This window comes from Pollicipes pollicipes, unplaced genomic scaffold (assembly GCF_011947565.3).
Source record: "Pollicipes pollicipes isolate AB1234 unplaced genomic scaffold, Ppol_2.1 Scaffold_7261;HRSCAF=8764_pilon_pilon_pilon, whole genome shotgun sequence".
Taxonomy (NCBI): domain Eukaryota; kingdom Metazoa; phylum Arthropoda; class Thecostraca; order Pollicipedomorpha; family Pollicipedidae; genus Pollicipes; species Pollicipes pollicipes.
Window position 1 is genome coordinate 8,124,377 of NW_023597054.1, and position 15,822 is coordinate 8,140,198.

The window sequence follows — 15,822 nt, forward strand, 5'->3', positions numbered from 1 at the left end:
CTCTACCGCCTGCCGCGACACCGCACCCGTCACTGTCCCGCGACGCCACACCCGTCACTGTCCCGCGACGCCACACCCGTCACTGTCCCGCGACACCACACCCGTCACTGTCCCGCGACACCGCACCCGTCACTGTCCCGCGACGCCACACCCGTCACTGTCCCGCGACGCGACGTTTCCGTGCAGCGCGTGCCTCGGCGACGCATCCCCACTCGGTCCCAACTCTGAGATGCGCACCGTCAGATACGGGTGGGCGTGGTACTCCAGCCTCAGCGGCGCCCGCCGGCACTGGCCGGACACAACCCCGTTCAGAGTACCGATATACTCCCGACGCTGGCGCGGACTCCGCCGTCTCCCCACCGCGGGGGGTCACATTTTAAAGGTGGACCGCCTCGGCCACAGTGCGACGCCTCGCAGCGATGACCTGAACGGTCCGGTGGCAGCGTTCTATCACTCCGTTGCCATCCGGCTCATGAACAGCTCGGAACCTCGCGGTCACTCTCCGCAGTGAGGCGAGAGCGGCCTCCTGGCAGCCACGAAACACAGTGTCATTATCAGCCAAAACCTCCTCCGGAGCCCTACGCTCGAGGAACCGCTGTTCTAGGTGACCGACGATTTCGGCGGCACTGGCGCGGCGCAGGGGACGCCACACGCAGAAGCGGGATGGTCCGCCGTCGATGATGGGGAGGAAGCTCTATCCGTCGTGGTGGGTGACGTCAATGGCGACGCACCGCCACGTGGCAGCCACGCCGAGCGAGCCGTGTCGCCGGCGTACCGGCGCTGGGTCGATCGAGCGGCACGCATCACAGCTCTCCACCACCGCACGTGTTACGGCTCGCGTGACGTCACGCGACACGTCACGGCGTGCGAAGAACAGCGCGGACCCCTGAGTGACCCGCCCGCTCGTGCGACTCTCGGACCGCCGCACCAAGCACGCTCCCCGCGCCACCGGCGGCATGCGCCGCGTTATCACCGGGCGGCGGCGGCGGCTCCCCCACCGTCGCCGCGGTGATGTCCGGCGGCGGCAGCTCGCCCACAGGAGTCGCACTCGCATCACGGAGCCACTCAATGGGCACGCGCGTCAGCGCGTCGGTTCGGTTCTCCGCCGATCGCACGAGCACCAATGACAACCGCAGCTGCAACTCACTAACCGGCTGACAGACGATTTCGGCGCGCCGCCGGATCAGCAGCTCGCCGTGCGCCTTGGTTTGGAGACGCGCGCGACCACTGATGGCGTCATCAAGCCAGCGATGAACGGTAGCCGAGTCGGTGCGGAGGCCGATTGTCCGTGCTCCCCAGGCGACGGCCAGGTCGACGCCTCGGATGGCCGCGTCCAGCTCAGCCATGTTGATGTGCGTGGCTTCATCCCGTCTCAGCCAGCACGCGTCCTCGATGACGTCACCGTCCGGCGACTCTGCCACGACCCCCGTGGCCAGAGAACTCGCGTCCGTCCAGATGACCATGTCTTCACCCTCCACACACCCCGCGCCACGGGCCGGGTCGTCAGTGTTCAGGCGTCTTGCGACGTAGTTTATCTGAGCACGCAGCGCTGCATTATCGGTGACGTCATCCCACGTCCGCATCAGTTGGTTCACACGCCGTTTGAGCCAGGCCGCTGCAGGCCTAAGCCATGCACACACGGGCAGGTGTGCGACCAGTCGCCCACACCGCGCAAACACGGCGCGGCGCGTCACGCGAGCCGGCGACGCGCCCACCGGGTTGTCCCGCACCCATCGCAGTTCTCTGCCCTCTGCCTGGACGCGCAGGCCCAGTAGCCAGGCCCCGCTGGCCGCTCGCTCCGGATGCTTACAGTCCAGCCCAAACTCCGCGAAGTGGACCACCACACGCTCTGCACTGAGCACATCTTCATTTACGAGGAGGTCATCTACGTATGGAAGGACAGCACGCTGTACGACCGCGTCCTGCTCCAGCACGGACCGCACAACGGCCTTAATCACCATAGGGGCGATGTTCAGACTGAAAGCCAAGCGCGTCAAACGAAACCGCTGGCCCCGAATCATCACAGTCTGGAACGGCCAGAGTCGCTCCTCTACATGCACCTGCAGGTACGCACGCTTGAGATCTACCACCGCCACGTTAGCACCGTGGCGGCGCCATCTCCAGAGCTGATCAGCACACACGTCAGTGTCGGCTCTGTGGGTCGGCACAAAACTGTTCAGTTTGCGGTAGCCCATCACCGGGCGCACCTTGGATTTGATGCACTGCTGTACGGCCATCAACGGTACCAGCACCCTCGCCGTCCCACGGCGACCCTCATCATACGGCACCAGACAACCCTGTACGACCCACGCGTCCAACTCGGCGTCATACTCGCGACGAGCGGCTGGCGGCTGGCGGCCCAGGATACTGGGCGACAGTGTTCGTCAGACACTCCGGTCCCACGCCGTCCGACCATTTCCAAGCAACGGTCCACCTCCACCCCGCCGCGTCGAAGCACACACTGAAATCCCGGGCATCCACGCTCAGCGGCACACGACACACGGCCCCACAAAAGCGAACCTCAGACGGGGACAGTACGGTACACCCCCCAGCGCCGAGATGCCTGCCACCCCGAGGACTATGTCCACCCCCAGCGGCCGCTTCTCCACTACCACCGTCTCGAGCGAGGCGCCACGGCCCGTCGGCACCTCCTCCACAACCACACTGCCGACCCCGCAGCACCTCAGCTTACCTCCATTGATGGTAGTCACTCGCACCTGCCGCGGCGTCCACCGCGCGCAGAAGGGAGCGTAGATGGTGTTTTCTGTGCTGCCGGTGTCAGTCGGGGCGCTACACTCCCGGCCATCCACCCCCAGCCGCGTGACGGGCGGCGCACCGCTCAGTGCTGCGCAGGAGAGGACGGGCGGTGCTGACCCTTCCACTCCGGCTCCGCTTCCCGGTCGCTGCTGGCACCTTGCCGGGATGTGACCGAGCTCTCCGCAAGCCCAACAGCGCAGGTGACGCGGGGAGCGTGGCGGTTGACTGTGCGGCAACACACGGCGCTGGCCGGGGGACGGCGCCGCGGCCCCTCGCAGCACCGCCGCCGCCGAGACCCGTTCATCACTGAAAACGACACGAGCACGAGCCAGGACGGTGGTCAGGTCCAATCCTTCAGCCCTGGAGCCGGCGCGGATGGTCTGGCGTCCGGCGTCCGGCAGCCCTGTGACGAACGCGCAAGCCAGCGCGCGCTCCGGCAGTCTACCGAACAGGACCGCCAGCCGCCGGAGGTCGGCCAGAAACACGTCAGCCGCCTCACCCGGCATCAGTCGTCGAGTGGCGAACATCTCGTAGGCGGCGTACTGACCAAGGGCAAACGCGGAGTATAGTGCGCCCCGCACAGCCTCCAGGGAGCAGCGGTCGGTCACCGGCAACTGCGACCAGACGTGGAACGCGCCGCCGGCGAGGCGCAGAGGTGTGACCGACTCGGCGGCCACCTCCTTCAGCCGGCACAGCATCTCCGCACGCGTCATCCAGCCCACGACATCACCGGTCCCGTCGTACTCGGGGATGAGGCGAGCATCGAATGCCGGTGTTGCGGCTGCCGGCTGGTGAGCGGCGGCAGCTAGCGTCGGAGCAGAAGTAGTCGCTTGTAGACTTATTGTCGGCGTCACCCTGCTGGTCATCACGGGGACTTGCACAGACGGGTCCGGAACGCCCGTCGCCATACTGCCGAAATAGCTTTTATTTGAATTATGGTTCAAACACTACATGCGCACAACACCCAGCACTTGTTCAACACAGATTTAACCCCCGACCTCAACCGACCATCTCTACCTCCATTCTGCGGCCGCTCCGGTCCGCACACGCGACTTCGGCCAGGTCACGTGGACAATGGCCCGGAGGCACAAACAGCCGGCTGCGCCGTTCGCCAGCGCGGCCGCACGACACACACTCCTCTATTTTTTCAAAACAAATGAAACACCCTGCAGTTAGCCCAACCCCTAAACGCTCCAATGCAAAGATTGTCTGTACAAAACGTTGACTTGAGCCTGTCCTTACCCATCTTTTTTGTTTGTTTTTATGGTTTTTGTTATCTTATTTTGTGTATTTTGTTCATTTATGATTTATTGTTTTTATTTCTTTAAAGCGGCATACGTAGCCTTTTTCAGCTTGCGCGCGTTTGACCAAACTGAGCCACTGGTTCCAGAGAAAGCTTGCTGCAAATTTTGTCTCCCGGCCTGCCCGAGCCAAATGCGCTCGGATGGAAAATATGGTGTGATGTAGTAAACCTAGAAATCCAATGTAAGATCTCAAATAGGCGCAGAATTGCAAATTACAACTGCTGCATAAACATTGACGTGATGTCACTGGAGTCTTGACACAGTGAGCGCAGCGCAAGGCCCCGCGCAATGCATTCTGCGATCTGGATATTTGCGTTTCCGTTTGTTACAGCTGTATTGCATGCCAAATTTGCTGTGAATACCTACCCGTTCTTCCTTCTGCGCCTAGGAATATGTTACGTTATTAAAAGATTAGTGCGGCGTAAATTCGGGGAGCCTGAACTAAATCACACTAAGCGAGACGTTGGTGTCAATGCATGAAGTCCGACTCACGCAGTCGGGCTCACTGTTTTCACTGTCGCCGCTTCTGTCCGTGCCGGTTTCTGTGCCACCCATGTGCATGTGCCCAGAGTCGCATCCAGAATCTTGGCGAGCAGGGGTGACACAGGGCTTCATGAAAGGTCCTTGGTGAAAGGGCCCGCAAGCTTTGAGCGAGCCCGATGTTTTCTCCCTTTGTTTCTTTTTTTATCCAGGTATTCCGACGGGCGTGTTCAGAGAGGGGGCAATGGATTGAATACTGAGGGGGCCACTAATTTTTTTCGTTCAGGCAGCGCTGTCAGTGAAACACTGGAGGTCACAGAATACTTACCATGCAGCATTCTGATGAGATGGAGGCCAGGCCTCCTGGTCGGTTGGGGGGCCCTCTGAGGAATGCATGATACATTAGTTCCCCTCATGACGCGGGCCAGCCTCTGAAAGTAGCAGTTGATCCGGCTCAGAGTAGAGGTTCTCAGTGACGCAGGCCAGCCTCTGACGGTAGCAGCTGATCCGGCTCAGAGTAGGGGTTCTCAGTGACGCAGGCCAGCCTCTGACGGTAGCAGCTGATCCGACTCAGAGTAGAAGCTCTCAGTGACGCAGACCAGCCTCTGACGGTAGCAGCTGATCCAACTCAGAGTAGAAGCTCTCAGTGACGCAGGCCAGCCCCTGACGGTAGCAGCTGATCCGGCTCAGAGTAGAAGCTCTCAGTGACGCAGGCCAGCCTCTGACGGTAGCAGCTGATCCGACTCAGAGTAGAAGCTCTCAGTGACGCAGACCAGCCTCTGACGGTAGCAGCTGATCCGACTCAGAGTAGAAGCTCTCAGTGACGCAGGCCAGCCTCTGACGGTAGCAACTGATCCGACTCAGAGTAGAAGCTCTCAGTGACGCAGACCAGCCTCTGACGGTAGCAGCTGATCCGACTCAGAGTAGAGGTTCTCAGTGACGCAGGCCAGCCTCTGACGGTAGCAGCTGATCCGGCTCAGAGTAGAGGCTCTCAGCGACGCACAACAATTTCTTACAGTCACAAGGAATCTGCTCAATGACAAAGCGATCACACTTAACAAAATCATGCCCCTGGGTGAAACGGAGTAACGAACAAGAGCGAGGTCTCTTGTTCGTTACTGTGCCCACGGTCCGACACAATAACCTTCCATTGGCTCAATGCAGGCCCTTTTCTTGTCACATTCTTCTTGTCACTTTTCCCATCTTCCTTTATTGTCCAGGGTGCCGAATAATGCAGGATACCTATTGACATTCCAGGCCAACCACAATCACTTTGTAGCAAACGGCTCGTGCCCGACTCGGATCCCCTCCCTCTGGCCCTTGTTAGGTACTCCGGCGTCATAAGACAGTGTCTCTTTTTCTTCTTTGTTTCACTAGCCTTCGTGCCCACTTGACATTAGTTCGTACCAACAGCGGGCGCGCAGCCAGGATTTTCTTCAGGGGTGGGGGGGGGGGGATGGGGGCAGACCTCGGTGAGAACGTATCACGCCAATTTTAATGAAGACCTGTGGCCGATTGGGGCGCTCCTGGGCTATGCTCCTGATTACCAACTAAACCGCAGCGGCAGCAGGTTTTAAAGACTACGACCTTGTAGGCAGGGATCGGTTCGTTCCTTTTGTGAGGGCTCTTGTGTGACACCCTTCCCCTATTCAATTGCCCCCCCCCCAAACAACGAATCTTCTGGTCTAAGTACCACAAATTTTAGGAAAAGAAGATCAGACGGATCTTTTTAAGACATTATCTCTGGTTGATGACCATACTACTCAAATAAAGGACTATTCTATGACACCAAATTGAGAACAAAAATTGTCGTACGTCAAAATAAAGTATCCTAAGAGCCCGTGACAAACACATTTAGGGCGAGATTAGGCTGTTAGGCCTTCAGAAGGACGTGATTTTTTCTGAATACGTTGTTGGGGAGGGGGAGGGGCTGAAAATTGCTAACCCAACCATAAATATGCCTCTCATTGGAGTTGGTCGACTTCCAACTGATAGCTGGGGACGTTGTCTACCCCCCCCCCCCCCCCCCCGCCAGATACACACACACCGTTCCTCACGCTCCACACACACCATCTCAATAAGAAACTACATCCCTGGGTTCTCGGCTTACCCCCATTCATTTTTTTAAAAAATTTACGCCCCTGCTTGCAGAATCATAGAAGCGGAAACCAAAACAGTGTTGTTGGTTAGTGTTTTGTACAGCACGACCTTGCTTGATGCTTGAAATCAAGCTTTGGGTAGTTATTTATTGCCTTCTTCCAATCATTACGAATGCTGCATCCGCGCTACGTTTCCGCTACGCCGCGGCGACGGTGCAAGCAGCAACAGGGCCAATGTCACATTCGGGCCCCAGTGAGCCCATTACCCTGTGCGTCGTAGGGCATTGTACCCACAGGAAATTCAATGGTGTTCCTCCTCCCCCCCCCCCCCCCCCCTCCAGTGTTTCACCTGCCAGCTGACGTTGCCAATGCCCGACGAGCGAAGCAAACAATAGAACCCGTGTATGGAGAATTACTTATACCACGCTTTGTAGGCAACAGCTTAGAAAAAGCATCGCATATGTCAAAAATCACAATCTTAGGTTCTCCAACGCCAGGAATCAAGCACAGTTGCCATTATAGTTACCGTGTGTGTAGTTTTAAACATATGTAAAAAATAAACAGAACATTGTCACTGTCGAAAGAAGCAGTGAGCCAGTGATTCGGTGAGCCATCATAATACTGGGGTTTCATTGCTAAGATAAGCACCAATATTCTATTCACGAAAATAAGATTTATGTAGCGCTCACACCCGGCGATATCAGTTCATTTGGCGACAAGCTCACTGAAAAACAGGCAAGCCTATCGAGAGTCCTCAAAGTCTATCTAGGGGGCGATCTTGGCTCTGCAGAGGGCCAAACTTTACGGGAACTTCAGAGGCGATCTTTTTGTCTCGTTCGTTCTTTTTGGGATAGGTTCTCAGCGTCAATGCAGATTATCTCGCAGAGAATGACTGATTATCTCCGTGACCAGCGTATTGGAATACGGAGATAATTAAACATTTTTGAGGCAGATAACCTACAATGATGTCGAGAGCCTTGCAAAAAAGCTCCCAGACCTGGCAGACACCTGGATGGTGTCTGAGCGCTCTCCAGGGTTTCAACCCTTTTTTAAGTCATTGCGTTGATAAGCTTGCAATATACGACCATGCCATATGTTTCTGCATCTCCGTCGAAAGCCATCAGAGACAAAACCAAAAACATTCAAATCAGCGTAACAACACAGACGCGTGTAGCCATAACGTAGCCCAACAGAATGATGCATCTGCGTAAGAACGACAGGACGACGTATCTCTGCAGATTTCCTCATTCCACAGCAAAACGACGCGTCTCCATCTACATACGCCGGAGACGCGTCACAACACAGTGTCGTGTCGGAACACAGCACAGCAGAGCACCGCACATCACAGCTGAATGACGTATTCCATAACAGAGCAACGCTCTCCGTGGTAGAGCAACGCGTCTCCATCGACATGCGATGACGACAAAAACCAAAACTTGCAAATCAGCATTGCAGACAAATTTGTATAGCCTTAACACAGCACAACAAGACGACGCATCTCCATCAGAACGATAGATTTTCCACAGCAGAACCGCATGTCCCACGGCAGTACAGCACATCTCTATGACACACGCCTATAATCAGGTTTCCAAATTAGTCATAACACAAACTCAACTCAGCACAACTTCAGCCATCAACGACACTTCAGCGCGGCACGCACTAAGTGGGCCTGCGTGTCATCACCACCGATCGGCAAGCTCCTTTGTGCCCTCATCCCTCATGTCCAGCCTCCTGGTCAGAGTCCAGCACGACCTGGCTGCAAAACGCAATCACGTATCCGTAGCACGAAGTGTTGCAGGAAAACGTATGGCAGGTGGCAGGTGGCGCTCGACTGGGCTATCCCCCGCGCCTCCGCTTCCGTCATCTCTTCTGCCTCCACGGTAAAGTGGCTTCCAGCCAGACCACTAGCCTCGGCCGCCGGCTGTTATCTCCGACAGCTCGGGACACGGTAAAATGGCTTCCAGCCAGACCACCAGCCTCGGCTGCCGGCTGTTGTCTCCGACAACTCGGAACAGGTCAGGTCACAGCACCGATGTGTCCATAGCAACCGCATCTAAGGAAAAGTCTTTGACCTCAGCTCAAGCTTACACATGAGCAGCTAAAAGGGTCATATCCAGGATTGCACGCTTACCGTGAGGGTGGTGGGACGACCGTGGTAGAAGGGCAAGGTGGTAGCCAGGGGCAAGGCGTATGTGACAATATGTGGTATGTACGTCACCATCGCCACCAGGGATGGAGGAGGGGACGGCACGCAATAGGTGCCAGGAGGACCCCTGTCCCCTCCCCATGGCAGACACACGAGCTCTATACCTTAATCCATGGCGACCAGATGACCCACATTCACAAGCCAGTGAGCCAGCGAGAGCCATTTGAAAGAGCAAGCCAGGAATGCACGATAAATATTATGGCTGCGGCAAAAACAGATATCTGCCTACTTTTGGAGATGGGCAAATCATTCATTCACGTCAGCACAGTGCAAAATGTCCGCAGTGCTTCGCACGATGCTGTTCTTAAGTACTAATTGTGGTGTTCACAGGCATAATGCATGAAATGCTATAGCATTAACACATAAAAGTGGCAGCTAATCAGGGGCGGATCCAGGATTTCGCCAGGGCAGGGACCGCGCTTCACTGTTGTGTTCTCGGAACTTACTGCTTCTCCCAACCTCACAAACAGGTCCCTCGATTCCGACCGCGTAATTTTCAGATGCGTTTGTATTAATCAGAAAACTTCCTTCGCGCCTCGCGTAGTGCTAGACATAGTTGGTAGATAGGTATATGACACGCGGCTATTTCTTTCTAGACACTGATGGGTTGAGTACTTTGAAGACGATTAGCAGAACGAGTTAAATCTGGCTGATACATACTAACGAAAATATACATGATAAGACGACTCGAATGACTAGCCGTCGCTAACTTACTTATGATGAAACTAGAACAGTTGCATTTTAAAGTTTGCTTACCTTACAACGAATCGTTAAATGCGTAAGCAGTAACTTTTACATGAATTCGAAGTCGTAATGACTTGAGTGCCATCGCATGACGCGCATACTAAGGGCTCGGGGTTGTAGCCAAAAACGGTGAAGCCACTGGTCCTCGTATAATTTTTCCGCAATTGACTTTCTGGTGGTAAGGCAAAAGGAAACTACGTGGAATGTGTGACATATTTTGTGTCGCCAACAGGGAAATCCACCAAACTTGTCTTGTGCCTTTTGATGGTTATGGAGTACAAAAAATTCGGAGTCAGGAATGTCGCCTAAGCGATGCATGACGAAGATGGGACCTACAAACTTAAACGGAATGTTCCACATTTGAAGATATTGAGGTAGGCATCAGATATGATGGGAAAAGCTTATTGTAGCTATTGGTAGGTTTTCAAGGCTCAAAAGCGACAATACGTAGCAAAATTCTAAAGTTTGCGAAAATGTGCCACATAACGTCATTGTTTGATGGCGTCATGAAACGGTTTTGTGACGACAGCAGTACCTGGCAGCATCTGGCATCCATACCTAAAGAATATCTCAAAACACACAAAAGCTGACATCAACCAGCCATTCTCGTCGCGGGGGCTGTGTTGCGTGGCGGATTAGTGGGTGGTTTGTGGATTTTTTGTCTTGGTGCTGACCGTAAGAAAAGCTTTGGTTGGCTGTTTGACACACGCAACGTAGCAATCGCCAGCTTTTATGGCAGATTATTAATATCAAAGCACGATATGCTGTGCTGCTGCTGCTGCTACTGCTACTATGATGATGATTTTGTCAATACTTTGTTGTCAACCCACGTTACCTGCAGTGCTGTAGTCCTGGCATTGATATCATGCGATGTGCACCTTAGTTACTTTCTTTTTTGTTTGTAACTGTAAATGTGGTGTCATGCGAAAATGGATAAATTTGTAATGTTGATATGTATGATCGCAAAGCATTTCTATTGCTATGGTAAAGATGACAAGGTTGGGTTACTAAAAAATTCTGGCCTAGGATTATTTATGTAATTCATGGTTAACCTTAATATAACCATCGTAGTGCAATGACATTCTTGCTGTTGATAGTCCTTGGGCATTGTTAAATTAGTTGTTACCAGTCATTCACAAGTTATAGACTGCTGTCTCATAAGCTTGACATAGAGTAGTCAACCAATGTGTTACATTGTGTAATGGCACAGGTCAACAGGCTTTTCGTGGCACTACCTCAGTGCTGTACTGTGGCATCACATAATGAACAACGATATGGTTTTTGTGCTGCAATCCATGCTGCTTTCATAAGAAATTTCATCATGAAAAGCTGAGTCAAGTGTGCTCTCTTCAATCGACTTCCCATCTGACATATGACTGACCAAAAACACATGATGCAATAAACAAATCACTTTCAGCAAAGCAGACAACCAGTAAGCACCGTCACCTGCTCAGCCTGTTTTGAAAATCCATAAAACGTAGGTGAGAAAGATGCACATACATCTTCCACTTCAACGGTCATGCAACATATGTTGCAGCCATCAGGCCGCTTTACTAAAAAATAACGAGAATTTTATACGTGGTGTAATGGCACTGCAAACATGCCGACCTTGCACAAGGCTGGAGACACGAAAATTGCATGTAGTTATGGTTTAATGAGCAAAATGCAAGGAAGTGATGAAGCTGCCAGTGCACACGAGGCTCATGATAAACATATTATTTAGTGATATATACGACACCAACAGCAATACTTTTCCATCTATCTCAGCACCCAGCATCTCACGTAAGTCGTAGTGACTATGACATTGATGACTCAAGGCCAATATTTGCCTGCATACAAAACTTGTGAAGACAGTATAATGTGCTTCATTAAGAACATAGCTCTATATGTTCAGACCCCTTTCGGTAAATACAAGCTTGCAAAGTCATATCAAGTGAGCCTATACTGAGCGTGTCCATTAATGAGCTGCAAGCATCATCTACTGTCAAAATAAATTGCTGATATAATGGCATGCAATGGATTAATTACAACCTGTAGGGCCTGTTTAGGCTCCAAATGTTGGCAAGATCATAATGATGTACCAGTTTGCCTTTCTACATCCCTGCAACATAAGTGCTAGTGTTTCTCTTAGTTTGGCAGCATTCCGTTGTCATGTTCAAACACAAACATAAAGGTACAGGCGGGCATCAATGCATCACATTTCATTGGGAGTCAGTAGACTTAAAGAATACCAAAAGAATGTTCTCTTTCAGAAGACCAAACCTCCCACGCATACCCCCCATCACATCAAGATCAATACAAGCACTCAATCAATACAATACTGGCACACACCGCCAGCGATCACACATATTTCAAGCCCCCGATTCTCACTCTTTTGTCATTTAAGCGTGATCTCACACTTGCACAGTTCGCGGGACTATCAAATTGCAGGTTTTCTTGCAATTGCCGCTCAGATTTTCAGTCATAACACTGCATTTCACCGTGATCTCCCTGGGGTTCATGGTAATGCGGCTAAAGGGGTTGTAAGTGTAGTATACAATTTGTTTGTTCAAGATTTAAATTTGTCGTGCAAAATGTGTGAAACATTTAGTACAATATATATCTAAAATTACTGCAGCGTTTCCCTTGTTTTATAATGCCTTGCTAACCCATAAACCGTGCAAGGTTATGTGCTCCGGTACACAAGGTGCTAACCGAGCCGTCTGTAAGAGATGAGTCAGAAGAAGAAAAAAAACTCCAGCAGGGGGAAAAAAGACAGATTTGCTGTCGCATCTTCATATGGCTTTCGGGAGAGTGCCCGTTTTTAGGGTGCCTTGCTTTTTCGGACATTGGCGTTATTTTCTAAAACATTGACATGTGGCCTAGATATGAGGAAAAGTGACCCGTTCACGACGAGTGCCTCACAACCCGAAAGTGCTCACGCTTACGTTCGCGACACGCATTCAGCAGCGAAATCTTGCTAACAGCCAATTATCTTCCGCGCATTGTATCATACGTGCCATACGTATCATCGCTTTTGCGAATGCACCAGTGGCCATGCTGTTTCGCCCATCAGCAGAAAACAGCATGTGGTGTGACGGCGATCGCATGACACTTCTTTGACGTCATTAATTCCGAGGCAACTTTGAAATAGGCTCCAAATAAACCTTTTCGCACTTTTTCGGGGCGTGTAGCTCAGGAACCAGATCGCTTTGGGTTTTAAAAGGACATGACCGTGAAATGCACCAAAAGGTCCTCAAGGTGTCTGTTTCAATTCAAAACCCCGTACCCATGTGGAGCATTCCCTCTAGCAACCAAGGGAAACTACATATTCTGCATCGCCAGCATGTAAAATTATCGTGCATTCAGGCGTAAAATATGAAAAATTATGCGTTAGCTGGTACCGGTGACAAAACTTCCATGAGATATTGCTATCTCGTATATTTCGAACTTTGGCACTCGCCTTTGTTTGGTCACGCCAGTATCAAACCAAATATGTCAAGGTGAACGCGCGGATATGTTGTGGCGAAGGCTATTGTTACTCCCCCCCCCCCTCCCACCCCAAAGGAATTCATCACACACGGTGTTTCGTATATCTCAGAAAGATAGCTTAAATCTCCTGACACCAATTGAGTATATGAGTGGGCTACTTGTTTAGATTTTCATCCGAAGGTCGTTGAAATGTAAAGCGCGATCCTCATTTCGATAACCTTTTTTTCGTTATGCTGAAGCGGAATGACTTATTCGCAGTTGGTATTTTGTGTATGCATAGTCAGTTACATACCGGCGCACGTATCAGTGGCATCTTCACTTGACTCACATTTCAGCCTGTCCGTATCGTTTGCATTTATTCGATTGGGGACAAATTCAACTACTATCGTCGTTGCCTCACACAGGTGTCTGCCAACTGGCAACGGACCTCACTTAAGGTATTGCCCAATGTTATGTGCGCATTGAGCTTCAGCTTCAGCGTGTACAACAACAACAAAACTGAACTTCACGGCCAGATTTGTGACTGCGGTGCGGTGCTGGGAACACACCTCACCAACTCTACAAAGGCTCTGCTGGGCAAAGGTGGAAGAGATGGTGCGCCGCCACTACTAGGAGCAGGGGCAGAGAACACTTTTTGCAGCCAGGTAGGGATGCTGCGGCTCCCAAGGTGTCGACTGCCCAAAACTCAGCGGGAGTTTTCACACAGAGCCACGTCATCCTGAAATGCCAGATCTACGGAGCCGACCGCCGGGGACAGCACCGCGTGATGTTGCTGCGCTTCACTTGGGCTGGATTTGTTGCGGTGTGTGTGTGTGTGTGTGTGTGTGTGTGTGTGTGTGTGTGTGTGTGTGTGTGTGTGTGTGTGTGTGTGTGTGTGTGTGTGTGTGTGTGTGTGTGTGTGTGTGTGTGTGTGTGTGTGTGTGTGTGTGTGTGTGTGTGTGTGTGTGTGTGTGTGTTCATGGGGAGCATTTTGGATGGCACCTGCGTTTTGCCTTTACTGTTTTATTTTGTGTTGCTCTGCTTTGTGTTCTCTTGCGTTGTGTTAGCACTTCAAGTGAATTCGTAGTAATCACCGCGTGGTAGAATTCTACCATATGGCTATGGTCGTGACTGAGTTTTGAATTTTTGTCAACAGCCATGAATGGTGCAAAATTATTACTTATAAAATGCAGGACTAAGCGAACAGCCCTCTTCCCCCCCCCCCCCCCCATGGGCTGTGCTGACATGGAGCGGTCTCCGGAAAAGTCGTCAAGAGCACGCACAGACACTGTGGCCAGAGGCGCAGCCAGTCACAGTGAGAGAGAGGCATCGCCGGTAACAAAGGGCCTGCTGGCGGAAAGGCAGCAGGAAACCTGTTTCCAAAATCACCCTAAAATGGTCCACAGGGGTTAGTCCACTCTACGTTTGGAAATCAACTTCCATGTTTTAGCCGTTTTATCCTGATTTTTTTTTTTACTGAAAGAGAATTTCCCGGATTTTTTCTTTCTCTTACAAAGATAGTGAGGGCATCATGGGTTTGCATTGGCATGTCCAGCTCTCGCTCGTCTTGGGAAGTTCGTGCAGTCCATCGGCGAGGAATGACATACAAATTAAAGGATGTGCACTGGTAGTCTGGGGAGACCGAGCACCGACGCCCGGCGTTGCAGTCTTCGTTGGCTACGCAGCGTCGGCCTCGCAGCTAACACCTGGCGGCGGTCAACGCGCGAGCAAAAACAGCCGCGCACCGGAAGGTGGTGGTTTCAAACGCTTTACGACAGCAACTTGTATGCGTGTTTTGTACCACGGACATAGGATTTCACTTGTGTAGCTTTTAGGTCAATGCTCATGACGGATTATCCCGTACAGCACCACAAACTTATGACGCAATGGCGTAATCTTTATTAATTACACGTGGTGCTGGGACTACTAATTTTGTTCAGAGCGTCAGCTTGGAAAAACACGGCTGCATTTTTTTGGTCCGGACCTGAATGACTCTTCCGGCCCCACTCGGGATCACCACCAGCTGCTATCCTGGTGGTACGGAGACCGCGCCCCCTGGTCGAAACGGAGGCCCTCAGAGGGATACATCATACACTGCGCGGGTCCTCTCCCTAGTGCGACAAATCCTTCGACCGAGGCGCCTGGCACTGGATCGACGCAGCTGCCCTCACTTACGCAAAGGACCCATTACTGGTGTAGGAAGCCCAATAATTGGCACTGCGACACAAATTCGGCTTATTGGCCCCCGATTGAAAAAGTGCGGACCTCTGGTACTGCCCTCACTCGGCACTGTGACCTCTGGTACTGCCCTCACTCGGCACTGTGACCTCTGGTACTGCCCTCACTCGGCACTGTGACCTCTGGTACTGCCCTCACTCGGCACTGTGACCTCTGGTACTGCCTTCACTCGGCACTGTGACCTCTGGTACTGCCCTCACTCGGCACTGTGACCTCTGGTACTGCCCTCACCGCACTGTGACCTCTGGTACTGCCCTCACTCGGCACTGTGACCTCTGGTACTGCCCTCACTCGGCACTGTGACCTCTGGTACTGCCTTCACTCGGCACTGTGACCTCTGGCGGGCACAGAACACTTCCACTATCTCAATGTCAAACCGAAACCTTACATAGTCATTTCTCACGTGTCTTCATTGTGAAACGGCCACGAACCGACGCCTTTTTAATTTTTGAAAGTAGCTGTCCTGTTCAGGAAATGGTCGACCTGTCCTGGTCCACTTTAATCCCATGGTCGACACAGGGTTCCCCTGTTGGGCACTGTGGTC

General features: G+C 52.4%; 1 protein-coding gene across 1 annotated transcript; it reads right to left on the reverse strand.

Annotated features, from left to right (window-relative positions):
* Window positions 1–129: 129 nt before the first annotated feature.
* Window positions 130–3,470, reverse strand: LOC119112829 (uncharacterized). The gene is made up of 5 exons (XM_037237115.1): window positions 3,087–3,470; window positions 2,521–2,717; window positions 1,152–2,367; window positions 500–694; window positions 130–288 (listed from the first exon to the last, which is right to left on the reverse strand). The coding sequence occupies exons 1-5, from the start codon at window positions 3,468–3,470 to the stop codon at window positions 130–132; spliced, it is 2,151 nt and encodes a 716-aa protein (XP_037093010.1).
* Window positions 3,471–15,822: the final 12,352 nt, after the last annotated feature.

Coding starts and splice junctions, on each gene's coding strand:
- LOC119112829 (XM_037237115.1), bottom strand. CDS start 3,470: ATGACGCGTGCGGAGATGCTGTGCCGGCTGAAGGAGGTGGCCGCCGAG. Junction 2,718..3,086: donor TGGACCTGACCACCGTCCTG/GCTCGTGCTCGT, acceptor ACGCCGCGGCAG/GTGCGAGTGACTACCATCAA. Junction 289..499: donor CTCTCGCCTCACTGCGGAGA/GTGACCGCGAGG, acceptor GTGTCCGGCCAG/TGCCGGCGGGCGCCGCTGAG.